General features: G+C 42.9%; 1 protein-coding gene across 2 annotated transcripts; it reads right to left on the bottom strand.

Moving 5' to 3' along the window:
* Positions 1-62: 62 nt before the first annotated feature.
* PNKP (polynucleotide kinase 3'-phosphatase) lies at positions 63-27,493 on the bottom strand. 2 transcript variants are annotated; one of them, XM_075839831.1, is made up of 17 exons: positions 27,393-27,493; positions 24,542-24,680; positions 24,069-24,115; positions 21,988-22,527; positions 20,423-20,502; positions 18,854-18,911; positions 18,315-18,422; positions 17,361-17,432; positions 16,105-16,153; positions 14,554-14,624; positions 12,730-12,822; positions 10,103-10,199; positions 4,646-4,707; positions 4,396-4,505; positions 4,141-4,228; positions 4,000-4,061; positions 63-1,372 (listed from the first exon to the last, which is right to left on the bottom strand). In XM_075839831.1, the coding sequence occupies exons 1-17, from the start codon at positions 27,474-27,476 to the stop codon at positions 1,252-1,254; spliced, it is 1,881 nt and encodes a 626-aa protein (XP_075695946.1). In that variant the 5' UTR covers positions 27,477-27,493; the 3' UTR covers positions 63-1,251. The 2 variants fall into 2 exon arrangements, with proteins under 2 accessions (XP_075695946.1, XP_075695947.1); XM_075839832.1 differs by lacking the exon at positions 27,393-27,493 and having other exon boundaries at positions 21,988-22,523; positions 24,542-24,649.
* Positions 27,494-27,512: the final 19 nt, after the last annotated feature.

The following is a 27,512-nucleotide window of genomic DNA, read 5'->3' as shown; positions in this document are numbered from 1 at the left end:
GATTCTCCCCCAAACTGTCAGTTTGGGATATAACTCATGAAAACAAAAGGTAAGACGCAGGGTTTTAATAAACAAATGTAGCAATTTTATTGTACACCCTGAGACACAGATCCTGAACAGCTTTATAAAAAAAAAAAAATATTTTCTAGTCCCAGGTAACCTTTAACTGCATTCAAAATATAGAGTTCATTGCAATTTGATTAAGTTAGTTTTTCACTGAGCAGCCCTGTTGATATTTAACTGTTAAAAGTGTAAAGTGTATCTGCTTCCAACAGTTCCATGGACTGTAGCAATCCTGTCTTGGTGGAATGTACAGCATCCCTTGCTTCCAGGTTCATGAACAAAATGCCAGAACTACAGTGCAGACTGACACATAAACATGCAGCCCAAGAAAAGAAACTGATTCTAACTGTATAATAGAGAAAACTTACAAACCATTTTCGGCTAATGGAGAGCTGTGTGATAATGGCCACTATCAACGAAGCTATAATTCAATGCCATCCTGCATATGTTACCAAATTCTGTCAGAAATGTTTGAATAGGATTTTTATACTATACAATTGATGTCCTTATAGTTTAGATATTACCAACTTTAGGGGGAATTAAAGGAGAAGTATAACCCCCATTCCAGAGCTGAAGATATAGTATTCTTGATGTGAACAATGCCAGCAGATTATCAGTGTGTTCCATTAGGAATTTGTGAAGAATTTTGTTTTTAATGAAACTAGCAGAACAGCCAAGGTACAAGAAGAGAAAATGTTCCAGTGTTTATTAAGCGCCTGCATTTAGGGGACATATTTGAGCGATCTCGACAGCATGTGTGCGAGCCAAGAAATGACATCATTGGCACGGGTGCAATGTCAAGAAGACATAAGGTGTCATTCAGTCTGCACTAACTCCTGTAAATGGAGGGTCAGTCCCAGTAATGGATATAATCACTTCCACATTTATAATGATTGTGATTCTTTTCAGTCTGGACAACTGTATTTATTTAACAATAAGAACAATGTGCATTAGAAAAAAAAAAAAAAAAAAAAAATAAAGAATGAACTTTTTCATATCAACAGCGCCACCGTCTGGTAAGAGAATGCAATTCAAGCAACTTCGATTTCTTGCGTCATTCACTCTGCAGTCACAAATAAAGGAGCAAGTCTGGAGTGGCTTTTGCCTCTCCAATATGTAGTAACTAAAATATTTCGGCTTCTTTAGATTGGGTGATGACTGATCCCTTATCATTGTATTAGCTGTAACTCAGCCCTCTGAGAATTGCTGATACACAGCTTTTAAATCTGGATCCTTGAAATTCGGCACAAAATTGATTTTAAGAATTTCACTGTAACCTTCATTCAGAGAGGGAGCCACAAATTTACTTCTGCACAGAGAAAAAGAATACGTAAGAGATGATATAATAAAAATATATTGTTTTTGTATTGCATATTTAAAATGCATTTTCATGGAAATCTTTAAGTGAAAGCCCACCTTTTCTCCCCATTTTCAGCACAAAATACTGTGCTAATTTATTCCTCAATTTATCCTTATAGTGGTTGCAGCTCTGTTTTCCTGATACAGAGCTCCAAATCCCCCACATATACAAAGTAGTTATAAGATGGAATTCTGGCTGTCTGCAGTTACCCCTGGAAGGAGCAAAGTGTTATTATTGAGTTTAATGTATGCATTAGTCTCCAATGCTCCCTCTAGTGGTGGCTGCAGACAGCCACCAATAGATTGAGCAAAGTTTTATTATTGAGTTCAAAGAGGCTCTGTCACCAGTTTATAACTGCCCTATCTCCTACCTAATCTAATAGGCGCTTTAGTGTAGATTACTACTGTCTTTTTTTTTTTTTTTTAACTTGTATTTTTGACTAAGTTATGAACATTTTAAGATTTATGCAAATTTGTTCTTAATGCCCAACTCAGCGTTTTTTTACTTTTCACCAAGTGGGCGTTGTAAAGAAAAGTGTATGACGCTGACCAATCAGCGTCATACACTTCTCTTCATTCCAGTCCAGCTTGATCCACAGCACAGCGTGATCTCGCAAGATCACGCTGTGACGTTACTTCATCCCGTGAGTCCTTCACCGCAGCGATGGAAGACTGAACAGACATCGCCTCCAGCCACTGCAGATTCGGATAAACGTCCTGGCACGGCTGGAGGCGATGTCTGTACAGTCTTTAATCGCTCAGGTGAAGGACCTGCAGGAGGAAGTGACGTCACAGTGTGATCTCGCGAGATCACGCAGTGCTGTGGATCAAGCTGGGCTGGAATGAAGAGAAGTGTATGACGCGGATTGGTCAGCATCATACAATTTTCTTTAACGCCCACTCGGTGAAAAGTTAAAAAAACGCTAAGTTAGGGATTAAGAACAAATTTGCATAAATCTTAAAATATTCAGAACTTGGTCAAAAATAAACATTTTTAAACCGCTCCAAAAAAAATCCAGTAGTTATCTATAATAAAGCACCTATTAAATTAGGTAGGAGATAGGCAAGTTATAAACTGGTGACAGAGCCTGTTTAATTTACACATTAGTCTCCAATGCTCAGGCAGCCACCCCTAGAGGGAGCAAAGTTTTATTATTGAGTTTAACCCCTTTCAGGACGGAGACATTTTTTGCTTTTTCATTGTAGTTTTTCACTCCCCACATTCCAAGAGACATAACTTTTTTATTTTTCCGTCAATAGAGTGGTGTGAGGGTTTCTTTTTTTGCGGGAGGAGTTGTAGTTTCTAAAGACACAATTTAAAGTACTTGAAAGAAAACTCTTTGCGGGCTGAAATTGGGAAAAAACGCGATTCCCCCTTTTTTCTTTGCTTTCACGTGCGGTAAAAACGACAAATTAGGGTATGTTCACATCAGCGTTAGTTTCCGCTGAGGGGTTCGTTTTGGACAGAATCAATAGCGCAGTCGACTGCGCTATTGATTCCGTCCAAAACTACGGAACCCTGTCACAATGGTGACAGGTGGAAATCATTAGCTAGGTTTCCGTCACCATCGTATTCAATGGTGAGGGAAACGGAAGCTGAAGGTTTCCGTTTGACTTTCCGCTGAGGGGTTAACCCGACGCAAACCTCAGACGGAACCACTCAGCGGAAACGAACACTGATGTGAACAGGCCCTTAACTTTATTTTCCAGCTCAATACGATTATGGTGATACCAAATTTATATAGTTAATTTTTATATTTTACTACTGTTTTAAAAAACAAAAATAACAAAACTGTTTTGTGTCACCGCATTCTGAGAGCCATAACTTTTTTTATTTTTTCGTGGATTGATCGGTGTGAGGGCTTCGTTTTTGCGGGATGAGCTGTAGGTTTTATTGGTACCATTTTTTGGTACACACGACTTTTTGATCACTTTTTATTGAAAACATTTTTGAGAGCGAAGTTGACCAAAAAACGGTGATTTTGGCAGTTTAAATTTTCACAGCGTTCACCGCGCGAGTTAAAAAATGGTACGTTGCAATAGTTCGGGCTTTTACGGACGCAGCAATACCAATTTTGTTTATTTTTGACATTACTTTAGAGGTAATTTTTTAATATATATATTTTTTTAACTACTAATAACTTCAATTAACTTTTTTTAAACACATTTTATTAGTCCCCCTAGGGGACTTGAACCAGCAATCGTTTTACCCCCAGCACCAGGACGTAAAAGCACGTCGTGGTGCGCGAAGCGGTTAATGTATGCAGTATGCTCCCTCTAGTGGCGCCTGCAGGCAGTCAGAATGTTGTCTTATAAATCTATGCCTATGCTAGGGATTTTGAACTTTGTATCAGAAAAACAATGCTCCAAACACAATAAATGAATTTTGAACCGATTAAGATTAAAAAAAAAAGAAAGCTGCACATTCACTTAAAAGTTATTGTATGAGATTAGAAACAGCGCCACTCTTGTCCATGGCCTCTGTCTGGTATTGCAGCTCAGCCCCATAGCGAAGCTGCAATATCAAACAACACGGACACGATATTATTGACACTAGAATTCGTATTACGAACTTACTTGTAGCTATTAATGACCATGTCATTTACTGAAACGTGTCCTTTACTGGTCATCTCCCGGAACTGTGAACAAGTGAAGGATTGTTATGGAAGGCCATAAATGATACACATTATATCCGGGGGACTATGTATTCACACGTACCCGATTGTTGTGCTTCGCTACTTCAAGAGTGGCTGTAAAGAAGAAGCAACGGACTGGAACTCCTGCCTTCTGTGCACAGCTGATGTACCTGACGGATTACAGGAGTATATCACATGACTTATGGGTATTACTCACAGTGTACATGGAACAGGGGAACGACGTAACGTAGTTCTAAAAACGATGCTGCAGAATTGATATTTCATGAGGAATAAAAGTATTTACTATCTCAGAAATGAGTTACAATCACATACTAACCGGCTACGAGATTCTACATCCGGGTTGGTGTTATCAATGACGATTCTCTTGCCATTTCTCAGTGCGTCCTCACAGGCTGCAACACACTTCTGCCATGTTCCAAGCGTGTCCTAGAACAGATATGTACACATCGGGATAGCAGGCAAATACCAGTATAAATTCTACTTACTACTGCCAGAAGAACACTGCGGGTAAGCAGGGCAATACAGAACATCACGATTACTGAAAGCATTATCTACCATCTACTCACCCTGTTGGCATATGAATAACCTTTTGGCACCAGGTGTTCTTTTATAAAAGTGGATTTTCCAGCTAGGGAAAAAAAAAACAAAAAACCAAAGATAAAAAGCTTGATTTGTCTGCCCTTGTACGTTCATACTAGATAGGTAAGACACGGATTCTAAGGACACAAAGTATTAATAACTTCTATGATGAATCCAAAACCAAGTGAATCTTTAACTTTCATCACATTGTGTAATGTCGGGGTAGGGAGACAGACAAGTGAGCCCTAATCTACTCGCCACTCAGTCCCTGCCTACTTGCAACGACCCGCCCTAGGCGACGGGGTACAACTGGGCGACGGTCCCTACACTCAATAGTTGCACGACAGACAAACAGACAAGGGTACAAAGAAGCCAGGGAAATGGGGAAGTTGCTCAAGGGAACACCGTGAGCAACAAGCGAGGTGAACGAGCCGAGTCAAACCAGGAGATGAGCGAGGTACAAAAACGTAGAGCAGAAGAGTGGTCAGAAAAGCCAAGGTCAATCACAAGCAGAGGATCAGTAGTTCAAGAAGCTGCAGCAGGGCCAGGAAACCAGCAGAGAAGAATCACAAGCAAAGGAGGAACAGGAAAGGCAGGTATAAATAGACAGAGGGCGGGAGTTTGCTCCGTCTGGCCAGGCTGTGATAGGCTCTCCCACTCCTAAGCCTGCCATCCTGGGTGGTGGAAGATGGAGTCAGTCTCACAGACATAGAAGCAGGTGCAGACTGATTACCTATGGGCGTCGACACAGAAGTTGTGTCTTGCAGATCCTTTAGGCCCCATGCACACGACCGTGCCCGCAATCACGGCCGGCCGCTGACTGACAGCCGCATTTTCGGGCCGTGCTCCCATACAAAGTATGGGAGCACGGCCCACAAAATGCGAAAGAACGGACATGTTCCATAATTCCCGGAACATTTCCACGGCACTGACACCCTTCCGTAGTGCTACGGAAAGGTGTCAGTGTTCAATGAAAGTGAATGGCTCCGTTTTTGCGGACCGCAATTGTGGTCCGCAAAAACGGAGGTTTTTTGCCGTCGTGTGCATGGGGCCTTAGGCCTCATGCACACGACCGTAAAAACTCCCGTTATTACGGGTCGTAATTACGACCCGTAATAACGGGCTCATAGACTTCTATTGGCCACGGGTACCTTCCCGTTTTCTTACGGGAAGGTGCCCGTGCCGTTAAAAAAGATAGAACATGTCCTATTTCAGGCCGTAATAACGGCACGGACAGTCCATAGAAGTCTATGGAGCTCCCGTAATGACTGGTGGCTACATGTGTGCACCCGTCATTACGGCAGCGTTGCTAAGCGACGTCAGTAAATAGTCACTGTCCAGGGAGCTGAAAGAGTTAACTGATCGGCAGTAACTCTTTCAGCACCCTGGACAGTGATTACCGATCAGAATAAAGAGCAACCTGTAAAAAATAAAAAACGTTCATACTTACCGAGAACTTCCTGCTTCCTCCAGTCCGGTCTCCCGCCCGTTGCCTTGGTGACGCGTCCCTCTCGACAACCGGCCCGACGTCCTGGCCGTCCCTGGATGATGTTTCAGCCCATGTGACCGCTGCAGCCAATCACAGGCTGCAGCGGTCACATGGACTGCCGCGTCATCCAGGGATGTCGGGCTGGATGTGAAGAGAGGGACGCATCACCAAGACAACGGCCTGGTAAGTATGAATTTCTTTAACTTTTATTACAGAAAGGGCTGTCCCTTCTCTCTATCCTGCACTGATAGAGAGAAGGGGCTGCCGATTAGTGCAGTGCTATTTTGCCGCCAAAAACGTGCCCGTAAATATGGGTGGAATACGGGTGACACCGGACCCATATTTACGGGCACGGGTCCGTAAATACTGGTGCAAAACGGGTCGAATACATGTGACACCGGAGCCGTATTTACGCCAGTATTTACGGGTGGGAAAAAATACGGTCGTGTGCATGAGGCCTAACACATTGTTTTTAGGTCCAAAATGATGTGCGGTTTGTTTCTTCATTTTGGTTGGAGCTTAGTTTTCCTTACACAGAACTCCAAATTCCCTACAGATAAAAAGTTATTCTGGGTGCCCCTAGGGGAGCTAAGAAGCTGACAGCATAGTGTTTTCTTAGCACAATATGCCACACACACTCACTATAGTGGTGGCTGTGGGCACCCACAATGTTATCATTTAACGGTGTCTTAGCAGGGGATTTGGAGCTTTAAATCAAGACTTGTAGAAATACACTATATGGACAAAAGTATCGGGACACCTACACATCACACCTGCAGGATCTTTTAGGACATCACATTCCATAGGCATTAATATGGAGTTGGTCCCTCCTTTGCAGATAAAACAGCATCCAGTCTCCTGGGAAGGTTTTCTACAAGATTTTGGAGTTTGGGCATTTTTGCCCATTCATCCAGAAGAGAACTTGTGAGGTTAGACACTGATGATGGGAGACACTGATGATGGGGGAGAGGGCCTGGCTCACAAGCTCCATTCTAGTTTATTTCAAAGGTGTTGAGGTCAGGACTCTGTCAAGTTCTTTCACACCAAACTCCTCATACCATGCCGTTATTCACCGGAGCAGTCGTTCTGGAAAAGAAAAGGGACGAACCCCAAACCGTTCCCACAAAGTTGGAAGCTACACTTGTCCACAATGTCTTGATATGCTGAAGTATTAAGATTTCCCTTCACTAGAACTAAGGAACCTAGACAAACCCCTGAAAAACAACCCCATAGCATTATCCCTCCTGCACCAAACGTTACAGTTGGCCCAATGCAGTCAGACAGGTGACGTTCTCCTGGCATTCACCAAACCCAGACTCTTCCGTCAGACGACCAGATAGATACAGAACGCGTTTCACTGCTCCAGAGTCCAGTGGTGGCGGCTTTACACCACTCCATCCCATGCTTGGCATTGTCTTCGGTGATGTAAAGCCTGTATGCAGCCACGCCATGAAAACCCATGCCATGAAGCTCCCCGGGGCACAGTTTTTGTGCGGATGTTAATGCCAGAGCAGGTTTAGAACTCCGCAGTTATCGAGTCAGCAGTGAGTTGGCGACTTTTATGCACTATGCGCCTCAGCGACCTTGCCCTGTAACTTTACATGGCAGGTCACTTGGTGACTGAGTAAGGCTGGGTTCACACGAGCACATTAACGTCCGTAATGGACGGACGTATTTCGGCCGGAAGTCCCGGACCGAACTCCGTGCAGGGAGCGGGGCTCCTAGCATCGTAGTTATGTACGATGCTAGGAGTCCCTGCCTCTCTGCAGGACAACTGTCCTGTACTGTAATCATGTTTTCAGTACGGGACAGTAGTTCCACGGAGAGGCAGGGACTCCTAGCGTCGTACATAACGACGATGCTAGGAGCCCGGCTCCCTGCACTGAGTTCGGTCCGGGACTTCGAGCAGAAATACGTCCGTCCATTACGGACGTTAATGTGCTCGTGTGAATCCAGCCTTAATGTGGTTCCTAAACACTTCCACTTTGCAATAATACCACTCACAGTTGATAGTGGAATATCTAGAAGGGAACAAATTTCACAAACGGACTTGTTGTATTGGTGACATCCTATTACAGTACCAGGCGGGAAATCAGTAAGATCGATAGAATGATTTATTCTTTCCCAAATGTATGTAAAGGCGACTGCATGGCTAGTGCTGGATTTTATACACCGGTGGCGATGTGACTGAATGAAACACCTGAATTCAAAGATTAAGATCTGTGTCCCAATAATTTTTTCCATATATTGTATATTAGGAAATGTATCAGCACAGAATTTTGGACCTATTTTGGCTGTGTTTACATATCAAAATGTGTGGTTTAGCGGTCACCGCGGCAAACCCGTGCCGTCTTGTTTCAGTTTTCAGAAAATCGTGACAAAATGAGTTTTGCCACAGACCGCAGCAAAAAATGCTTTTCGACTGACGAGTGAACCCAGCATTAGATTTAACAAAACAAAATGGTGTTCAAGGGTGGCCATTTTCTTTAATTCCTCATATAAAGGATAATGGGCGCAGCTACATTAATCATTCCTTTATACCCTACATATTTCAGTCCTCCTACTAGCAGCTTTTTCGCTGAGGCTTTTTTCGGAGCGAACGTAAATGCTCATCCCCCTGTAGTGGACACTGGAATCAATTCAGTGACCATGGTTTTCAATGGACACCTAGGGCAGTTGAGTGTCAAGAACCATGTTGGATGCATCTTGTAGGACAGGACCCCCATTATAATAGCTAAACATTAACAGACCTGGTATATAGCCGTATTGATGTGTGCTGCACTACTCTCAACCTATAGTCCGGTTGAATAAATAAAAAACGCATAAACCGCAGATCTCAGAAGTGTCATTGGGCTGCCAGATAGGAATTTCATAATTATCATCTGAATTAAATCGGTCAATATTTTGAAATATAATTTGCTTATACTATACCTCATAGCTGGGGATCCTTGTCGTGGATTGCGAGCTTGCGTCCTTTTGGCCAAAATGATCACTAATACCCCAGGTATTTTTCATTATTACTTATATTCGCTTCTTTTGGACACAGCCAGGTCTTTGATGCTGGGAGAGCATGGTGTGTTGTTGTTTGGCCTAGCAAGCAGGGTAGCCCGCTCTATGAATTATCAAGGCGTCACAAATAGGCTTCTACCTGGCTAGTCACGTTGCGCCTCATGACTTACACACTATTCCTCCATGTTTCACACACTTGCATCCCATTATTCATTTATTTTTTAGGCACTTCACTCATTACTGCCCCCTATATTTCACTCACATTATTACACTTGCACATACACTATTCATTTATTATTCCTACTACACATCCCATGCACCACATACCACTCCCCTCAAGACTAGTGGGAGTGGCTATTATTATTTAAAGCACCTGCTCACTCGCCTTCATCAGCGTTTCAGACCTGGCTGTGTCCATTTGTAAGTATGGCCTTTTTCGGTGTTTTTTATACCTCATAGCTGGCAGACAGCTCAGAACATGTCTTCACTTTTAAGATGGCATTACATCACATTAAGATGGCATTACATCACATTAAGATGGCATTACATCACATTAAGATGGCATTACATCACATTAAGATGGCATTACATCACATGTCCATTCTGCCAGGGCTTGGCCTCCGATATCACATTATATATCATTACAACCACAATATTAGCTTCAGACTAGACATATCTCCTGCCATAGTCCATAGTAGCTGACTGTATTGATATGCACATGTGTCACCAGCCCTTCTGAGCTATAGGGATGGCACCTCCGATTCTCCATAAGAAGGCAGAGTTGTGGTGGTGTCACATGCGGGGAGTAGTACTTGCAGCATGGCAACTGTATGAGCCTATTTAAGTGCTACCAAGTAAACATATTACCAAGACAAAACTTCTCTGAATATGTCATATTATACATCTAAATAATAATAATAATAATAAATCTAACAATATTAAATACCTGCAGGAAAGCCAACAGTTACTACTACTTCTGGAGAAGAGGATGCCAGCGTGGAAGATGAAGGATCGTAGAGTGGACCATTGGGATCTAGAGCCTTCTGTTGGTAGAACAGGAGACGATCAATATATAACAAGTACAGAACATGTGGGAAGATGACTGACATGTATATATTGTTTGGCCATTATGCTCACAACTAGTTCATTGAAAATAAACACCAGGATCTTAAGACACAATGGTCGCCAAGGTTTTACTATCGACATAAAAATTTTTGTTTGTTTTTTCGGTGGCGGGTTTACAGTCAAATCCAGCCTTTGCCCTTTTTGAAGACAACACCTCTACAGTAAATTGACATGCTGGGGACTCCAGGGGGAGAGTAGTGAAGTGTTACCTCCGATCAGCTGCATGGGTGCTGTGACCTCGTGGCGGCGTAACTAGGAAAGTCTGGGCCCCATAGCAAATTTTTGACTGGGTCCCCCCCTCCCCTTGTTATCACACAACCCCCCTTGTAGATAGTGCCTCCCTATAGATTCCGCCATACAGCCCCCCTGTAGATAACATCATACAGCCCCCCTGTAGATAACATCATACAGCCCTCCCCCTGTAGATAACGCCATACAGCCCTCCCCCTGTAGATAACGACATACAGCCCTCCCCCTGTAGATAACGCCATACAGCCCCCCTGTAGATAACGCCATACAGCCCCCCTGTAGATAACGCCATACAACCCCCCCCTGTAGATAACGGCATACAGCCCCCCCCCCGTAGATAACGCCAGACAGCCCCCCCCTGTAGATAACGGCATACAGCCCCCCCCCCCCCGTAGATAACGCCAGACAGCCCCCCTGTAGATAACGCCATACAGCCCTAAACCCATGTAGATAACGCCATGCAGCCCCAACCCCCCCAAAAAAGAAAAACGGCCTATAGTTTGTCCTACAAAAGACATGCATCCCCTATGCACATGATAGGGGATACATGTGTGATCGCTGGCAGCGATAAGGAGAACGGGGGACCAAAAGTCCCCCGAAGTTCTCCATGAGAAACCTCAGACTTCCGGGGTCTGCGCAGTTCAATAAAAATGAAAGGAGCGCTGGTCACGCATGCGCACAAGCGCGACCGGTGCACAGTTCATTTCTATGGAACTGCCGACACAGACCCCGGAAGTCCGAGGTTTGTCATGGACAACTTCGGGGGGACTTTCGGTCCCCCGTTCTCCTTCTCGCTGGGCGTCCCAGCGATCACACATGAATCCCCTATCCTGTGGATAGGGGATGCATGTCTTTTGTAGGAACAACCCCTTCAGTGGCGTTACGCTGTAGCAGCCAAAGCGGCTGCTAGCGGAGCCTCCGGCCATGGGGGCTGCTACAGCGGTAGTTATGCCACTGGCGGTGTGTTTGCCTTGTTAAATTACGAGCATCTGGGCACCTGAATGCGGCCTGCATATCTGCCGATAACAGCAACAAGTGCTGAGAATAGTGTGTCTGGCTGCATGCTATTATGCTGTAGCCCTTGATAGGACTTGATAAATCATGGCAGTAACCTCAAACGTGGTGGGACACGTGGGGCAAGATATATAGGAGGAGACAGCACCGGTGACTAACATAGGGACATATAGGGCACCTATCTATTGCTAGTTTTTCTACTCTTGAACGCTTTGGGCACTCTGATTTGCTATACAACCTATTTATAGTGTGAGTAGTAGTTTACAACCTATTTAATTGAAGTAAAAACAATAGTGAATTAATATCTCTGAATGTGATCTCAAAAGCCGTAGTTCATACATCTCCGTTACGGTTTTTAATGCACAATAGTAGTCATGGATGTCACACAATTTAGTCAGTATTAGCTCGAATGTTTTCTTATAAAGAATTAGTGAAAGTTAGATTTGAACTAACCCCTATTGTTTAATACTCTACAGTGAAATACATCTGGAAATGTAGTATTACATGCCAGCCATTGAAATGAATGACCAACCATGTAATACCTGGACGGGTCAGGCCGCCATAGTGAGAGCCGCTATTACGTAGCAGTTCTCAGCTTTGGCTCATATCGTGGGTAACCCTCTTTTTTGAATACATGTGAACAGGGGCTGTCTTGATGTGGCAACCCCTCTAAATTCAGATCAGGATTGGATGCTGAAAAAGGTGATTTGTATTATATTACTAGTTAAACGTCAGTGATTTAGTCTTGTTGTGCAATTTGATGTTCGGGAGTATTTTTTCTCGTTCTAAACACAAATGGCCTGCTTACATCACATGGGCTTAGTTTCTGCCTTAATCTGGATAAACACAGCAAGAAAACAATATGTTGAGCTTGAATTTTTTTTTTTAAAAGCTCGATTACATATGATTATTTCAAGTGCATGGTGCACCCTTAAATCTAAAGGTGTGTTTACTCGGCTCAAAACTTCCATAGAAGTGAATAGAGAGAGCCGCGCGGCGACCTCTCCATTCATCCTTGCCATGCTCAGTCATGACCCGGCTTGGGGGGCATTGGGGACCCCGTTTTCCAGAAAGGTGTGGGTCCCCCAGAATATGCCATAAATATCCCCCTTCAGCTGGTGCAGTTAAATATAAAAATAGGATTATGTAAAATAGTTCCTCTTTTGGTTTTGTGTTTATACTTACAGGATCAAAGGCAGGCAACTGAAATGCAGCTTTCTTCCAGCCAAGAAAATACTCCTCTGGAGTGTAGAACTTTATGCCAAGGTTTACTGCAAACTACAGAACAACATAACAATTTACTGTCTTGAACTTTTATTTTTTTTACAAGATACACGAAGTACCGTATTTTTCAGACTATAAGACGCACCCAGGTTTTAGACAACAGAAAATAGGAAAAAAATTCATATTTTACTACTTTTACAAAGAAAAAACTATTGGTTAAAAAAAATAATTTGTTCAGTTTCACCACATTCTGAGAGCCATGACGTTTACATTTTTTCATGTGAGGATTTATTTTTTGCCGGACGAGCTGTAGTTTTTATTAGCACCATTATTTGGTACATACAATTTTTTTTATCACTTTTTATTGTCGGGAAGGGGTTAAGTAAGAAGCGGGCAGGGGGCCCGGCGCTGCCGGATCCCTTGACTGCCGACTATGAAACACAGGGACTTTTTAGCAAGATTTATTCTTGCTAAAAACTGCGTCTTATATTCCGAAAAATACGGTAAATAACATCACAGCTTATTTTTCAGGTGCCACTTTGTTCTTAATTGTTAATACTACCTGAAGAGACAATGGTTAAAGGCCGTTTTGCACTGGTCGATTATCGGGCAGACAAGTGTTAATATAACGCTCGTTGCCGATAATTGTCCTGTGTAAACAGGGCAGCGATCGGCAGATGAACGAGCAAACACTCAATCATCTGCTGATCGTATCGTTTTAAAGAAGTAAAATATAATCGTTGTCGGCAGCACATCTCACAGTGTAAACAGGGAGACGCGCTGCCGCCGACATGATAACGTATGGGGACGAGCGACCGGAGTAATGTGTGCTCGTCCTTATACATAGCTCCTTGTGAAAGGAGCAAACAAGCGCCGATCAACAAGGACTTTAAGGCTCTGTTCACATCTGCGCTGTTTCGGAATTCAATGCTGTGGCGGATTAGTCACATGACAGACACTTTTGACTTTAATGGGGTCTGGCGGGTTTCCATAATTTAACCGGTAAAAATAAAAATGTGCACGCGGTGCCATTTTTATAGCCACTTTTGACTTAATCTGCAATGGAGGATCCTGGCGATGCCTCCAATGCAGATGTAAACACAGCCCTATTATTACATCTATGTCACCATCACTACGTCACTCACTTCTATGGAAGTTAGGAAAACAGCACAGCTCAGCGAGTACGTCTGTTTCCGTACTCCCCATTCTAGAGAGGTGCGGGCCCCAAAAGGTGGATATGCCATAATACCCCTTTAATAAGCTTGATAATGTGCCACATTGTTCAGAAACAATATTTGCAATAATGTTCCATTCTTCATTGTGGCAGATAACTTGCACTATATTTCCCATTACAAACCAATACTGATTGCACTGCGGGTCCCCCTGTAGTTCATTGGAAAACCTGATTAAATTGTCAACAGTGGATATCTATAAATATTGCTAATTACTACTGGGTTGCATGAGATTAGAAAAGTAAGTCTATTTTCCCCCAGAAATTGCACCACTCTTGTACATGGGTTGTCTCTGGTACTGCAGCTCAGTCCCATTCAAGTGAACAGGCTGGAGCTGCTATACCAAACAAAACCAATAAACAACAGTGAAGCTGCTACTATAAGAAACAGAGCCTTTTTTAAAAATAAATAAAAAATGTCTAAGACAATCCCTTTATGTGCACGTACCCCTGGACCTGTTCTATCTTATCCTATAACATTGTGAAAAATATTGAAATACCAGTTGGATCAGAGGCAAATTTTTTTCCAACTAGGCCGACTTTAGACCACTTACCAAGCGATCACTGCAGGAGAAATCTTTCTTCTTGCGGTCTGGCGCCCAGTTTGCAGGTCTTCCAGCAGCATCTGTGCAAATGGAATAAGGTCATGAATAATAAACACTATTACAAAAATCTTTCAGCTCAGACACCAAACCATACCAAGAACCCACATTACCTACTCATACCCTGGTATGAAAAAATATGTATTAGTGCATATTTCACATATCGAGTAACATAATTGAACAAAATTATTATTGCTTTTTTTTTTTTCTTTTAAAGAAAACATTCAATCATCAGATAACACAACTTTAGGTTAATCACTCCCTCTGTAGAAGACCAATAGCACATCAGTGTTGATGGGGCAGGAAGAATGTAAGGTTAACTGGTTCCCGACCGCTGGTTGTATTTTTACGGCCAGCGGTCGGGGTCCTTAACACCCGAGCCATAGACTTTTTACGGCGCGGATTTTAACTTGCGATCGGGCAGCTGAATGTTGGGTCTCCGGCTGTCAGTGGCTTTCGCTGCTTCTGTCTTCTCTGATCACTTGTACACAGCGCTCAATGAGTGCTATGTATAGGAATAGAGGCAGCGGCCGTGCCGCTGTCTCTATTGATCCCGGTGTTCATGTGACTGGTCACATGATCGCCGGGTGTCGTTAGTGGCAGGCTGCTGCTGGGTCTTACTAGACCCAGCACAGCCCTATTAGTGACAATGGTCACTATGAGAGGGCTGATTTCCCCTGTAACTGGGGCTGCTGTGCATGGTGTAAAAGCATGGTGTAAAAGAGAGAAAAAAAAAAATATAAAGTTCCCCAAAGGTCTTTTTTGACCTTTGAGGGACAGACCATAGTAATAAAAAAATAAAAGTAAAGTGCAAATAAAAATTAATAATAAATACACAGAAAATACCCACCCCAAAAAACGTCCCGTCCCCCCGCCAATCATTGTCGTAACGCTAGTCTATTACCCTAATATAGACATGTAATATATTAAAATTTACGGTAGACAATGACCATCACAAATAAAGGTCTAATTTAGGGTAAAACTATGTTATTACCAAAAAAAATTGCTGAAATGTAAAAAAGCTTATTTTTTTACTACTATTTTCTAACTTTAAGAACAAAAATTCTAAAATAGCAAAAAGGATGTGTATAAAAAGAATAAAAAAAAAAGAAACCTGCATTGTCTACGGAAAAAAACAATCACAAAAATCACATCGTTAGCCCAACAAATAAAAAAGCTATAGCCGTTTAACGAACACGTGCTAAAAAAGGCTAAACGGTGTCTGGTCCTGAAGGCGCAAAATAGCCCAGTCCTGAACTGGTTAAAGGGGTTATAACATGTCTCTCTATATATAAACAGAAGACAGACATCTGGCAGCAAAATATACCGGCAGAACGATGATCACCCAACCGCCCACCAATGACTAACATTACAGAACAGCTACTGAGCTGCGTAACCTAAAGAAGGTCTCTACTGTGCAATGCTCTCTCCTAGGCCCTCCTTCAGTGGTTTTAGGGAATTACTGAGCTATATATAATATATATATTGAACTTTGATCATTACCTCCGACATATACACAGTCTTCCTTCTTCACTGTAACGCCATCATTACCCTAGATAAAAAGCACAAACACATGCGCAAACATTTAAAAACGATATAATTAAAGCTTTTTTTTTTTTTTTAAACTACTAGCAGGTTTACTTATATGAGCCCCTGTACATTAACTGGTTGCCGACACAGGACGAGTATGCCCGTCCTGAGCGGCGAGCACTTCGCGCATTAGGACGAGCATACTCGTCCTGTGTGACAGCCGTCCCTGCCGCGCGTCTGTGCGCGCGATCGAGAGCAGAGCAACGGCTGTAATACACAGCCACGGCCCCGCTCTGACAGCGGGGAGGAGAGAAACATCTTCTCTCCGCTGTTAACCCTTTGAACGCCGAGATGACAGCTGATCGCGGCGTTCAAGGAGAGGGGACTGCACATTGATCGAGTCACAGAAAATAACTGTGACGCGATCAAAGCCCACAACTCGTATGGCCAGACAGCCCAGGGTCCAGTGAAGGACCCCAGGGCTGTCTGAACAGATTTCCTGAGGTATGCCCTAACAACTGCCTGTGTACGATCAGTAACAGGCTAATGTACTGGCATATAGATCTATGCCAGTACATTACAGTTACAAAATACAAAATCAAAATGATAAATCCCTTTATGGGATTAAAAAAAAAAGTTAAATGAATGTAAAAAAAAAATAATGGTAAATAAATAAAAAGTAGATAAATTACACAGAAATACACATTTTTTATAATAAATCAACTTTTTAAAATATAAGTCCCAAAACATGAAATAATATAGACATATTTGGTATCACCACGACCGTAACAACCTGTACAACAAATTATAACATTATTTATGATGATCCGTGTATGGTGTAAAAAACTTATTAAAACTGCTGCGCAACTGCTTTTTTTTCTGCATTTTAATCTAATTAAAAATTTCTAGAAATTAAACGATAACGTATTTGTACCAAAAAAATGGTACGTACATAAAGTACAACTCGTCCCGCAAAAAACAAAGTCTCATACAACTACGTCGTACAAAAAATAAAAGAGTTATGAGCGTCAGGACGCAAAGAGGGAAATGTAAAAAAAATTGCTCTGTCCTCAAGGCTAAAATTGGCCGTGTCCTTAAGGGGTTAAAGGAGAAAATAGTTAATTATTTTGACATAATAAAAACAAAGAACTGAGCTGTCACAGAGGCAATAAACTATCATAGTATAAATGCTAATCTATATATGAAGTGGGATTGTTCACGAGTCTCACCTTTTCACACAGGTAATCCCACATTCCAGTGACAGGTTTACGGTACATGCCCATACCAGTTGCCACTAAAACCTGCAATAAAATACAATAGATCTTATCAAGAAATCATATCTAGGATAAAGACTTACCTAAGGCTCATCCATGAGCTAGTCAATAAACTAGAAAAAGTATCCTTAAAGGGGTTATCCGGTGCTTTTCAAAAAAAATAAAAAATTTAGGGCAGAAAATAATTAACTATCTGATAATCACCCCTGAAATGCCCTCCGTTCCAGCGCAGCGGGTCCGGTCACTGTTGCTCTAGTTCCGGAAGCTCCTGCATTGCAGCCAATCACTGGTCTCAGCGGTGATGCAGCCAAGAATGACACGTGACTACTGAGGCCAGTTAATGGCATGTGACCGATGAATGACACGTGTCCGCTGCAGGAGCTTCCAGTACCGGAGCCACTGCGCTTGACCAGGGGAGCCCTTCAGGTGTGACTATCGGACAGTTTATTATTTTTTACCATTACCTGCCCTAGGAACATTTTTAAAATTCCTGAATAACCCCTTTAAAGTAGATCTGTGAGGAGTTTTATGCTCCCCATTATCTGAGGGCAACATAGGATAGAGGGGGAGAAACTGAGCTCAGGGATCTATTGTTTCTATGATTTGATTCAGTTTTCCATGTAAAAAGTTGTTTAAATGACTAGAGAATATATTTAAGCGGCTTCCCCCGCTGTTTCCAGAGACTCCTGAGCTTTAGGTATTCACATAACTTTTTTTTTTTTGCTTTGCGTTATTTCAATAATTTGTGCAAAAAGACAGAAGCGGATTCTGTTACTTCTGAGGACACCTCCGTTGCTGCTGGGAAAAGAAACACTTCCCCAGCTGAACATCGGGAGAGGGAGCATTCATATAAACAGGGGTTGTCCAAAAGCAGACAAGCCCTTTCAAGTTGGACTAGAGCACACAAACCTGAACAGGTATTTCCAACTGATCCAAAACAGCTTCCACTTTGGCTTTGAAAACTTCCGGCCTGAGCTTACCCCGACTAATTCCCATCTGATTTGTGAGGAAGACCACCTGATAGAAGACAATGAAAAAGATACATATATAAAATTAAATACACAACTGCACAAGTTGGCCGAAATATTTTTTTTTGCCATCACAAAGGGTGAAATGCTGGTGTGAGTATCGGCGTGGAATTTCATTTTGTAGTTGCTGCAGATTTTTCCGCATGAATTTTACCCTGTGTGGCCACATTAGACTATATTCAGAGATGGCAGATTTGAAGCAGATTTTTACTGCGGACTCCACACACAAAATCCGTACCAAAACAACATTCAAATGCAGCGGACGAACAAATTCCTGTAGATTTTAATGCACGATCCAAATGTACAAATCAGGATATGGTGCAGATTCCCCATTTAACATATTTTCTGTCAGACTTCAACATATCCTTACCCAAGCATTTGGGACTAACAATGAACTATAAAATGAACAGCCTTACTCACCTTATATCCATCTGTCAAAAGGGCTTTCAGTTTTTTGGGAATTTCAGGAAATAAAATTCTGGAGGAGAGAAAAAATTGGATTTTTGTACGTACTGCAAAATACTTTTATCATTGAATTCATCGCGGGACACAGCACCATGGGTATTGGCCCATGCCAGTAGAAGGCTGATACTAGGTAGGAAAAAAGTGACAGGCCGTACCCCTCCCACACACACTAGACTAATCAGTTTGTAGAGAAGAAGTAGAAGAATAAAAGAACAGAACAGCAACAACACATCCAGGTCCCGGCAGCAAAGCAACAAACAACCGGAACAAGAGCTCCGGGGCCAGGAAAACAAATGTGTGCAAGTTCTGTCTCCAATCAACGAGAAAAGGATTTTACAGGGAGTATAAAAATCCAATTTGCTAGTTACTGTGACTGGTGGACACAGCACCATTGGACACCCAAAAGAGGTCCCAGAGGGTGGGCAAAGGCAGGAATCTGCCATTCGACCCGCTTAACACACAGTAGCATGGAATACCTTGCCACTCAGGCTGGGATCAGAGAAAGCCATCGTATGAATCTGGTAGAACTTTGTAAACGTTTGCACCGAAAAACCCAGGTGGCAGCCTTGCAAACCTGAGAGACTGACGATTGGTGCCGTACCGTCCAGGATGCACTGACTGCCCTTGTGGAGTGGCTGGTAGTCCAATAGGAAGGAACTTTACCCTTTGACCGAATCCAGCAAGAAATGGTAGCCCTGAAAGCCGCCAATCCCTTGTGCGGCCCTTTGGGGGATCACAAATAGAGCTTCTGAACGACTAAGTGGCAGCAAGATAAATGGCCCTAACCACATTGGGGCAGTGCTCCCGCTGATGTGGGGGGGGGGGGGGGGTGGTGTGCAAAAGGAGGAGAGGACGATGTACTCATTGATGTAAAAGGCAGAAGCCGCCTTCAAGGGAAAGGGAAACGAGAAAAGGAAAGAAGGAAATAAATAAAAACTAAAATAAAAAGTGCAGCAGACATGAGAAGCGGGTCATATCTGCCTGGGCGGAGCCAACACTTTTTCCCAACCTAGTGTCGGCCTCCTAGTGGCAAGGGCCTATACCCATGGTGCAGTGTCTCCAATGACATTAATATTGTAAAAGTGAGTGAGTAATAATTATAATGTGGAAAAGATTTGATTATTATAGAAAATCTCTGTAAACGTACACTACATGGCTACATTATATTTGTATCTATACATTATGCTTTTATTATTTGTATATAATAGGATTTTACCACAAAGGACATTTAGCTTCTATCCACAGGATAGGTCATAAATGTCTGACTGCTAGGGGCCCCACCAATCACTAGAACGGGGGACCCGAGCCTCCTGTACCTCCTCACTGCACGACCGCAGTGAGGAGGAGTTTGAATCAAGCAGTGTTCACGTATGCTCTCTGCCGCTCCCTTCAATATCTATAGGGCTGATGGAAACAGCCAAGCGCTGCACTTGGCTGTTTCCGTCAGCTCCTGTAGATAGGTGATGTATCTATTTTAGCAACAAAATAAGGAGCAAGACAAGCACAAAGTAAAACATCCCTTACCTCCAGTCGTCCGGACTTGTTGGGAAGACCTTCCCTGACTTTGTAGTTATAATTGTTCCATCAATGTCAAACCCGGCGATCTACAAGGTAAATAACACAATAACAGTTGCACAGCCCATAAGCAATGTAATTTAATCAAGACTGGTGGTATATAAAATGACTGATCTCCATAGCAACATATTAAAGAAGGTTAGTCAACTCAGCAGGACAGAATGAAATCCAGGTGAGAAGATTAAGTGATAGTCTGCTTCTGCTACATCCATCCTATATTACCACCCATGTATGTGCCAGCATTGCCCGGAGTGTAAATAGTACAAGCGAACAAGAAACACCCAGGTTGATAATTAAAACACCTCAATGATCATTTCTGATGTCACACCTATAACGTAGGCTGGCACTACTGGGGGAATCTGTCACTTGTTGTTGTGGATTGTCACAGCCGCGCTGCATTCATTTACACATTAGATACAACGCTGTAGGAACAGCCATTTTTAAAAGTGTCAGAATTCCAGTCATGGAAATATCCAACTGCGTCCCAAGCGATTCTGGCCCTCCAGGGTTCAATTAAAGGGTTTGACGAGGGTCTCAGCCAAGGTACCACTGCCAATAAACGTCTCTTGACGTCAGATAAGGATATTATGCTGAATTTCCCCTTTTAGAACATGTATTATTTAATCTATACAGCTTATAGCGTTTCCAGGCCTAAAACATTGATGGCTTATCCTAAGGGTATGCTCACACGGCCTATTTTCAGACGTAATTCGGGCGTTTTACGTCTCGAATTACGCCTGAAAAAACTCCCTAATACGCCTACAAACATCTGCACGTTGCTTTCAATGGGAATTACGATGTTCTGTTCCCACGAGCCTTTATTTTACGCATCGCTGTCAAAATACGGCGCGTAAAATGACGGCTCGTCAAAAGAAGTGCAGGACACTTCTTGGGACGTTTTTGGAGGCGTTTTTCATTGACTCCATTGAAAAACAGCTCCAAAAACGTCTGTAAAAAACGCGAGTTGTTAAAAAAAACGTCTGAAAATCAGGAGTAGTTTCGCCTGAAAACAGCTCCGTATTTTCAGACGTTTCTGGTCACTGCGTGTGAACGTACCCTGACAATAACGCTATTTAACCTTCCTTTCCAAGAGTATAATAATGTGTGCGGTCCGAATGCTCTGCTATTTAATAAGAATTTAATATGCAGGCGATTTGGTAACACGGATGCAGAACTTTCTAAAACTGAACCCCCTTCTGATGAGTTTAGGCTCCTCCGAATGGGCCTTGTGTATTACATCTGTCTAAAAATGTGGCCGTGTCACCCACACAAACCGGAGTTTGAGAAATTACAAGCTGGATTCGGATTAGTTGCTATGGCTAAAAAGGCTGTTTTATTTTCTTTTAGGTTTAAACGAGGCCCCATGAGATTATATTATTACACATGAATATGAATGAGGCTGGTACATGTAAAATATAAGGAGCACTAAATCTGCCGATATGTTGCTAGGGATATGCTTGATTTTATTGCTAGATAACATGTGCATGTAGAGGCGAATTTATCCATCGTTATACCTTAGAAGATGGCTGTACCCCTTTCTTGTTAAACACCAAGAGCTTGCCATGTTCTTCCCAGGTGTCTTTGCTGCAGGCTCCGCCTCTCTGGGGGTCCGGAGGGTCACTGGAAGCTTGGGTGCTTGTTTGGATCACTTTGGCTGCTATCTCCTGCAACTCTCTAAGCTTACGGGAAATGTCTTCCTCCTCTGAATCCTCACTGTTTTCTGTAGCTTTTGAGGCAGATGCTTGAAACTTTGTCCTCTTGTTGCTCGGCTCTGATTTACCGTCTTCCTCCCGTTGGGTCCTCTTGCTGCTTTCTGATGTTGATGCATTAAAAAAGTCTGTAATAGTTTTCCTTGGAGAGGCAGCACCCGATGGGTTTTTATTCACCTGTAATGTAGCCTTTGTTTTCCCAGTGTTTTTTGGGCTTTCATTATTGAACACGACAGTATAAGGGTATAAGGAATTCACCATATACAGAGTCTGATCCTCATTCATCAATGTACTCTCACCATGCTTCAGCTTTACCCCTCCAACCGATGTAGGATTTGCACCTAGCTAGAATTAAGCACATTGGTAAAAACCACATAATATACCGGAGTTCAATACCTAGAAAGAGCCAAGAGTTGTGATGTGCAATAATCTATAATATTACTGCAAAAGAAAAAGGTCAGGCACCCCAACCCCCACCAAATGACCAGCGGAGGGAAGGCTTGATCCGCTACAGGATGTTAATGGCCAAATCTCTGTGATTTACTTTGCGCTACCCAGAAGTAGCAAGGAATCACAACATTTTTGGGGGGCCCCATGATGCGGTGATGTAGCCCTCTAATGTCTTATTTTCCTTCCAAAGGATTAAAATCAAAGCATGTAATAGAATGGCGAGATTAATAGTGGTTATAATAATAGGAGGAGAAGCTTGAAAACTAATAGTATTGGAAGTTTTAAAGAATGTTGAAGTGGACGCTACACATTAGATGGAAGTCCGCAGAAAACGTTTATACAGTGTAAAATGCCCACTATTCCTGGTGCTCTGTGTAATATCAGTAGAACATGCACAATCTTATTCCAGCAGGAGAAAGAGGTGTCTGGCAGCAGCGTATTCCGCTTTCTCCATTAAAATAACATGCACTCTCGGCATGGGCATATTTATGGTGGCGTCGGGAGAAATAGCTATATTAAAGTGCATGGGTAGCTTTACATTGACGGGGGTGGTAACTTTAGCGCTGATGTTACCACTGTGTGTTTAAGATGAATACATGGCACTTATTGATACCTTCTTTTTGCTGGCGCAATGGTAAAGGCTAAATGACGTATCTGGTCACATGCCCCTCCACCATCTTATGGATGTGAGTGGCTGGCAGACTGGAGAGAAGGCTTGCTGTGGTGGGGCTTAACCGATATAGCAAACGGCACAGAACTTACATAAAGGATATATTAGTACATAGCAAGTATTCATCTTAAACACACATTATTCTGAGCCATGATTAAGAGCACAGCCAGTGCTTGAAACACGTAGGCTTCATTTCGTGCCATTTCTACCACCTTGTTACCCTCCTGGTGTTTTCTGTCACTTTGTTGTATCATCCGTGTGATTATTTTTCCAATAAAGTGGGAACGGAGTTTCCCCCACCTATACTACACATCGCTGGATCATTCCTCTTTTTTGCTACTGTTACTTGCCGTGAGCCGTCGCGGCTGATCCGGGCGATATTGAACACAGGCGTGTGAAGCTGGTGAGCTGGAGGTTTCCTCCCATTCCCTTTTTCCCTGCTATTATCACACATTATTTAACATTAGCCCTAAAGGAGCCAGGGTCACACAAACCGTTTTGATGCAGTTTGTTTTTTTTAGCCAAACATGGGTGGACACAAAACAAAGGAGATGTGTCAGTCTTTTCTTTCTACCTTTCTGATCCATTTTTGGCTTTGGCTCAAATGGAGCAAAAACTGCATCAAAGCTGTGTGTGTGATCCTGGCCTAAGGATATAAATCTATACCAGGATACAGCCCTCTGTGGATCAGACATGTGATGTAAATAGAACAGTTTTTCATATATCCTGTTTATCTTGGGAACAATTCAGATCACATGTCCCTTACCTGTGTGATACGAACAACTCTCCTCTGAATATTGGCCACAAGCTCCACTGCAAGACAGAAAGAGTTTACATTATATTCATCTATAGAAATGTTCTACTGTCTGTAAATAATCTTTATAGACACATCAAATTGTGATGTCAGAACCAGATGATTATGCAGAGATAAGCGGTGCTTCACAATAACAAGATGCTCCTTCTCCTGTACCAACCACTGATTGACTGACTTGTAGTGCTCCCTCTCTAAGAAAGAGGTTCTTCAGCAGCTGCACAGTTGTGTCCCAGCTGCTGAATACTATCACTATACATACCACAGATGCTGCAGGCCACCTTTTTGAGGGAGTTTTACATGAATAAATACAGCAATCTCTACCTTATTCTTCAGAAAGAGGTTCTGCAGGAGTTGAGTTATGTATTATAAGGGATCATGTCACATGCATGGTCCATAGAATAGAGATGAATGAAGAGGTGACTAACCTTGCTTCTTGGAACATTTTCTATCTGTGATGCAGGTCTCCGGTCCTCTTCCCAGGATGACTCCTACTCCATCCTGGAGCTCAATAGGACTGTGTTTGCCATCTGTGCCCTTAACATAGCACTTCATCTCCACGCAGTCCTAAGAGGGGAAAGGATCATTTGTAGAGTCATCAGCAGTTTCCGAGGCCTTGAAGATTCACTATAGCGGCTTTCAGGGGCTCTGCATTATTAATATTTTCCTTAAATAGAAAGTGCTCTATTTGATTGGTTATCTATATTATGAAAAACTTATACCACTTTGTCTCAGGGACTGGCGCCTGAGGAAGCAGGGCGTACAGCTTGTCCCTGTAAAGGATCTCCGCTATAAAGGCAGCCATACACAGGTGAACGTCAGTCTAAGGGCTTGTCCACACATAATGGAATTGCTGCAGAAAATTTCTGCAGCAATTCTGCTGATAGTCAAAGGCTTTCTGCTGCGGCAAAAACGCACCAATTCCTGCGGTTTTTGCGGCAGAAAATGGTGCGTAAATTGCGGCGTTTTTCCCAATGTTAGATGGCGACATCTCTGAAAAACGCAGCAATTCTGGCCTGTTTCCGTAGCAGAAATCGACATGCTGAGGTCCGAAAATTACGCACCGCAGGTCAATTTCGGCTCGGAAATTTTACGCAGCGTGTGGATGAGATTTGTTAAATCTCATCCACTATACTGCCACTGTATTCTGACGCGTTTTTTCCCGGCCAGAAAAAACGTGGCAATTTCGGAGCGTGTGGACGAGCCCTTCCTCACCGACCATGTAATATGTATGGGGGTGTTCCAACTTTCCCCAGGTGGCAGATTCCGGGGGAATGATGGATCAAGCATGTTGGATTTAAACATGCCCTATAGTATGTTCTCAGGGGAGATAAGCCCCCGCCGCCATGTCCACCCCTCTCTCCGATGAGAACACATGCACGCTCGGACGTGTATGGGGGGGGTCTGGAGGAATAGCGGTCAGCAAAGCAAGCATTTAGCTTAACAGCTATCTAAGGTGTATAGCCACCTCTATGTCCCCAACCCCCTCAGACTTAGGTTCCAAAGAGCCGCTGACACAGTATATATTAGAAAGTGTTAGGACTATAGGAGCTTACACGGTTTAAAGCTATTTAGGATTATCTTAGAAGCCCTTTAAGAATCCCGTGCAGCCATGTCTATTCATATTTAATCAAAAGCGTGGAAAGAAGCAAGTTACTACAGTTATAAATAAACCACCGGTCATCTCAGGGGAACAAGTAGGAGTTTGGGGTACGTTTAGTATGTGTCATTTCACCGTTGGTTTACTGATTATAGGGTGTCTAATAGATGCCCTAATCTGAAGAGGTCAGATACATTATGAAGGGGCTGTCCAGCTTAGAGAACCAAGCTCTTTCCCATCATCCGATCTGTTGGCTCTCCTGACATGTCTGTTTTAGTAAATACTTGTAGTCTCCATTAAAGTGTAACTAAACTTCTATAAAACTTCTGACATGTAATAGTGAGTGAGTCGAAGCACAGAGACCCCCACCGATCGCTTGGAAATCTGAGCGAGCGGTGTACGGACTCATAGTCTTTCTATTGAGCCCGTATACCCTTTTCAAGGAAAGTCGAGTGGAGCCGATCAGAAACGAAGTGACACAGAGCTCATCTGAGCTTCTGCCTCTTTGTTTTACCGATCAGTTTGGGTTTCAGTGCTCTGATCAAACTTCTGACATGTCAAAAGTTTTTTAAAAGTTTAGTTACACCTTAAATAATTCCAGGCCATCTTTTCTTAAATCTCTACATTTACTTAGTCATACATATCTAGGAGGAACAACAGAGGAACGGCAAGAACTGTTATTTCATGGGGAATACAAGCGTTTACTAAAATAGAAAGTATGGGGGGTTTGTCGGGACATCTGGGACCAGCAGTTTTCTTTATACAAATCCTTGAAATTCTTGAATTGCGTGCATAGCATCCCCATAGCATATATGGAAGTGCCAGTGTAAGAAATGGCTTCAATATATGTGCACCAGTAGGGGGCGCTATGGACACAGTAGTGATGCGGTACATTACATAACTACCACGACGCCCAATTGTTTACATGCACCCCTGTCCATGTTACTAGCAAGGGAAGCAATTAGTAAGTGCCAGAACTTCACGTAATGGCATGTGACAGATATTAAAACTAAACTAGCCGTCCCCTATAGACTTTATTCACATGTAGTGCTCGTCCACAATACATGGATGGGACGCCTGCGGATCAGACACAGCGACAAAACTCAACCCTGCAACAGTATTACTAAACTTACTGCAGTGTTTTACATAGAGCTCCATTAAATTCAGCGGAGCTCTACTGCAAGCAATGTCATGGAAATCAGCAAACAGCACAGGGGGACTCCGGTGCTCAACAGTCCGGATAATCAGCTCAGGTGTCCCAGCCCCCCCACAAGTGTCTCCTGAGGCGTCGATAGGATATGCCAAAACAATACATTTCTGGGAGGTTCCCCTCTAATTGTCAAGGCAACGCTGTATAACGATACTATGAAGGATGATGGGGGTTATAAACATCAATAATACCTATACTGTATGTAGGGTTATGAAGCTAATCTACGTAACCGGAGTTTTACGATTTTTGTATAACTACAACTCCCGGCGCGTCCGCCTCGCCGCTCCCTTGCACTGCAGGACATGTCAGGACTCGTCACTTTCACGATGCACAACTTTCTAACACATCACCGTAAACTACAATTCCCAGATAGCACCGGTGTCTCACAGCTAAATACCATCGTCTATAATACAAGATATCGCACAGCCGGAGGCCGGTACCAATAGTCTGCAGACCGTCAGCCACTGACCTGAGCGCAGCAATACAACTCTGAGCTTCTTATCACTTCCGCGTCTTGCCGCTGTGTGGCGCTCGGGTGCAGCATAGTAAACATTCCGGCACAACTTCGACAACTCGAAATGGTTCCGGG

This window comes from Rhinoderma darwinii, chromosome 10 (assembly GCF_050947455.1).
Source record: "Rhinoderma darwinii isolate aRhiDar2 chromosome 10, aRhiDar2.hap1, whole genome shotgun sequence".
NCBI classification, from domain to species: Eukaryota; Metazoa; Chordata; class Amphibia; order Anura; family Rhinodermatidae; genus Rhinoderma; species Rhinoderma darwinii.
This window is presented reverse-complemented; position numbering and strand designations above follow the sequence as displayed.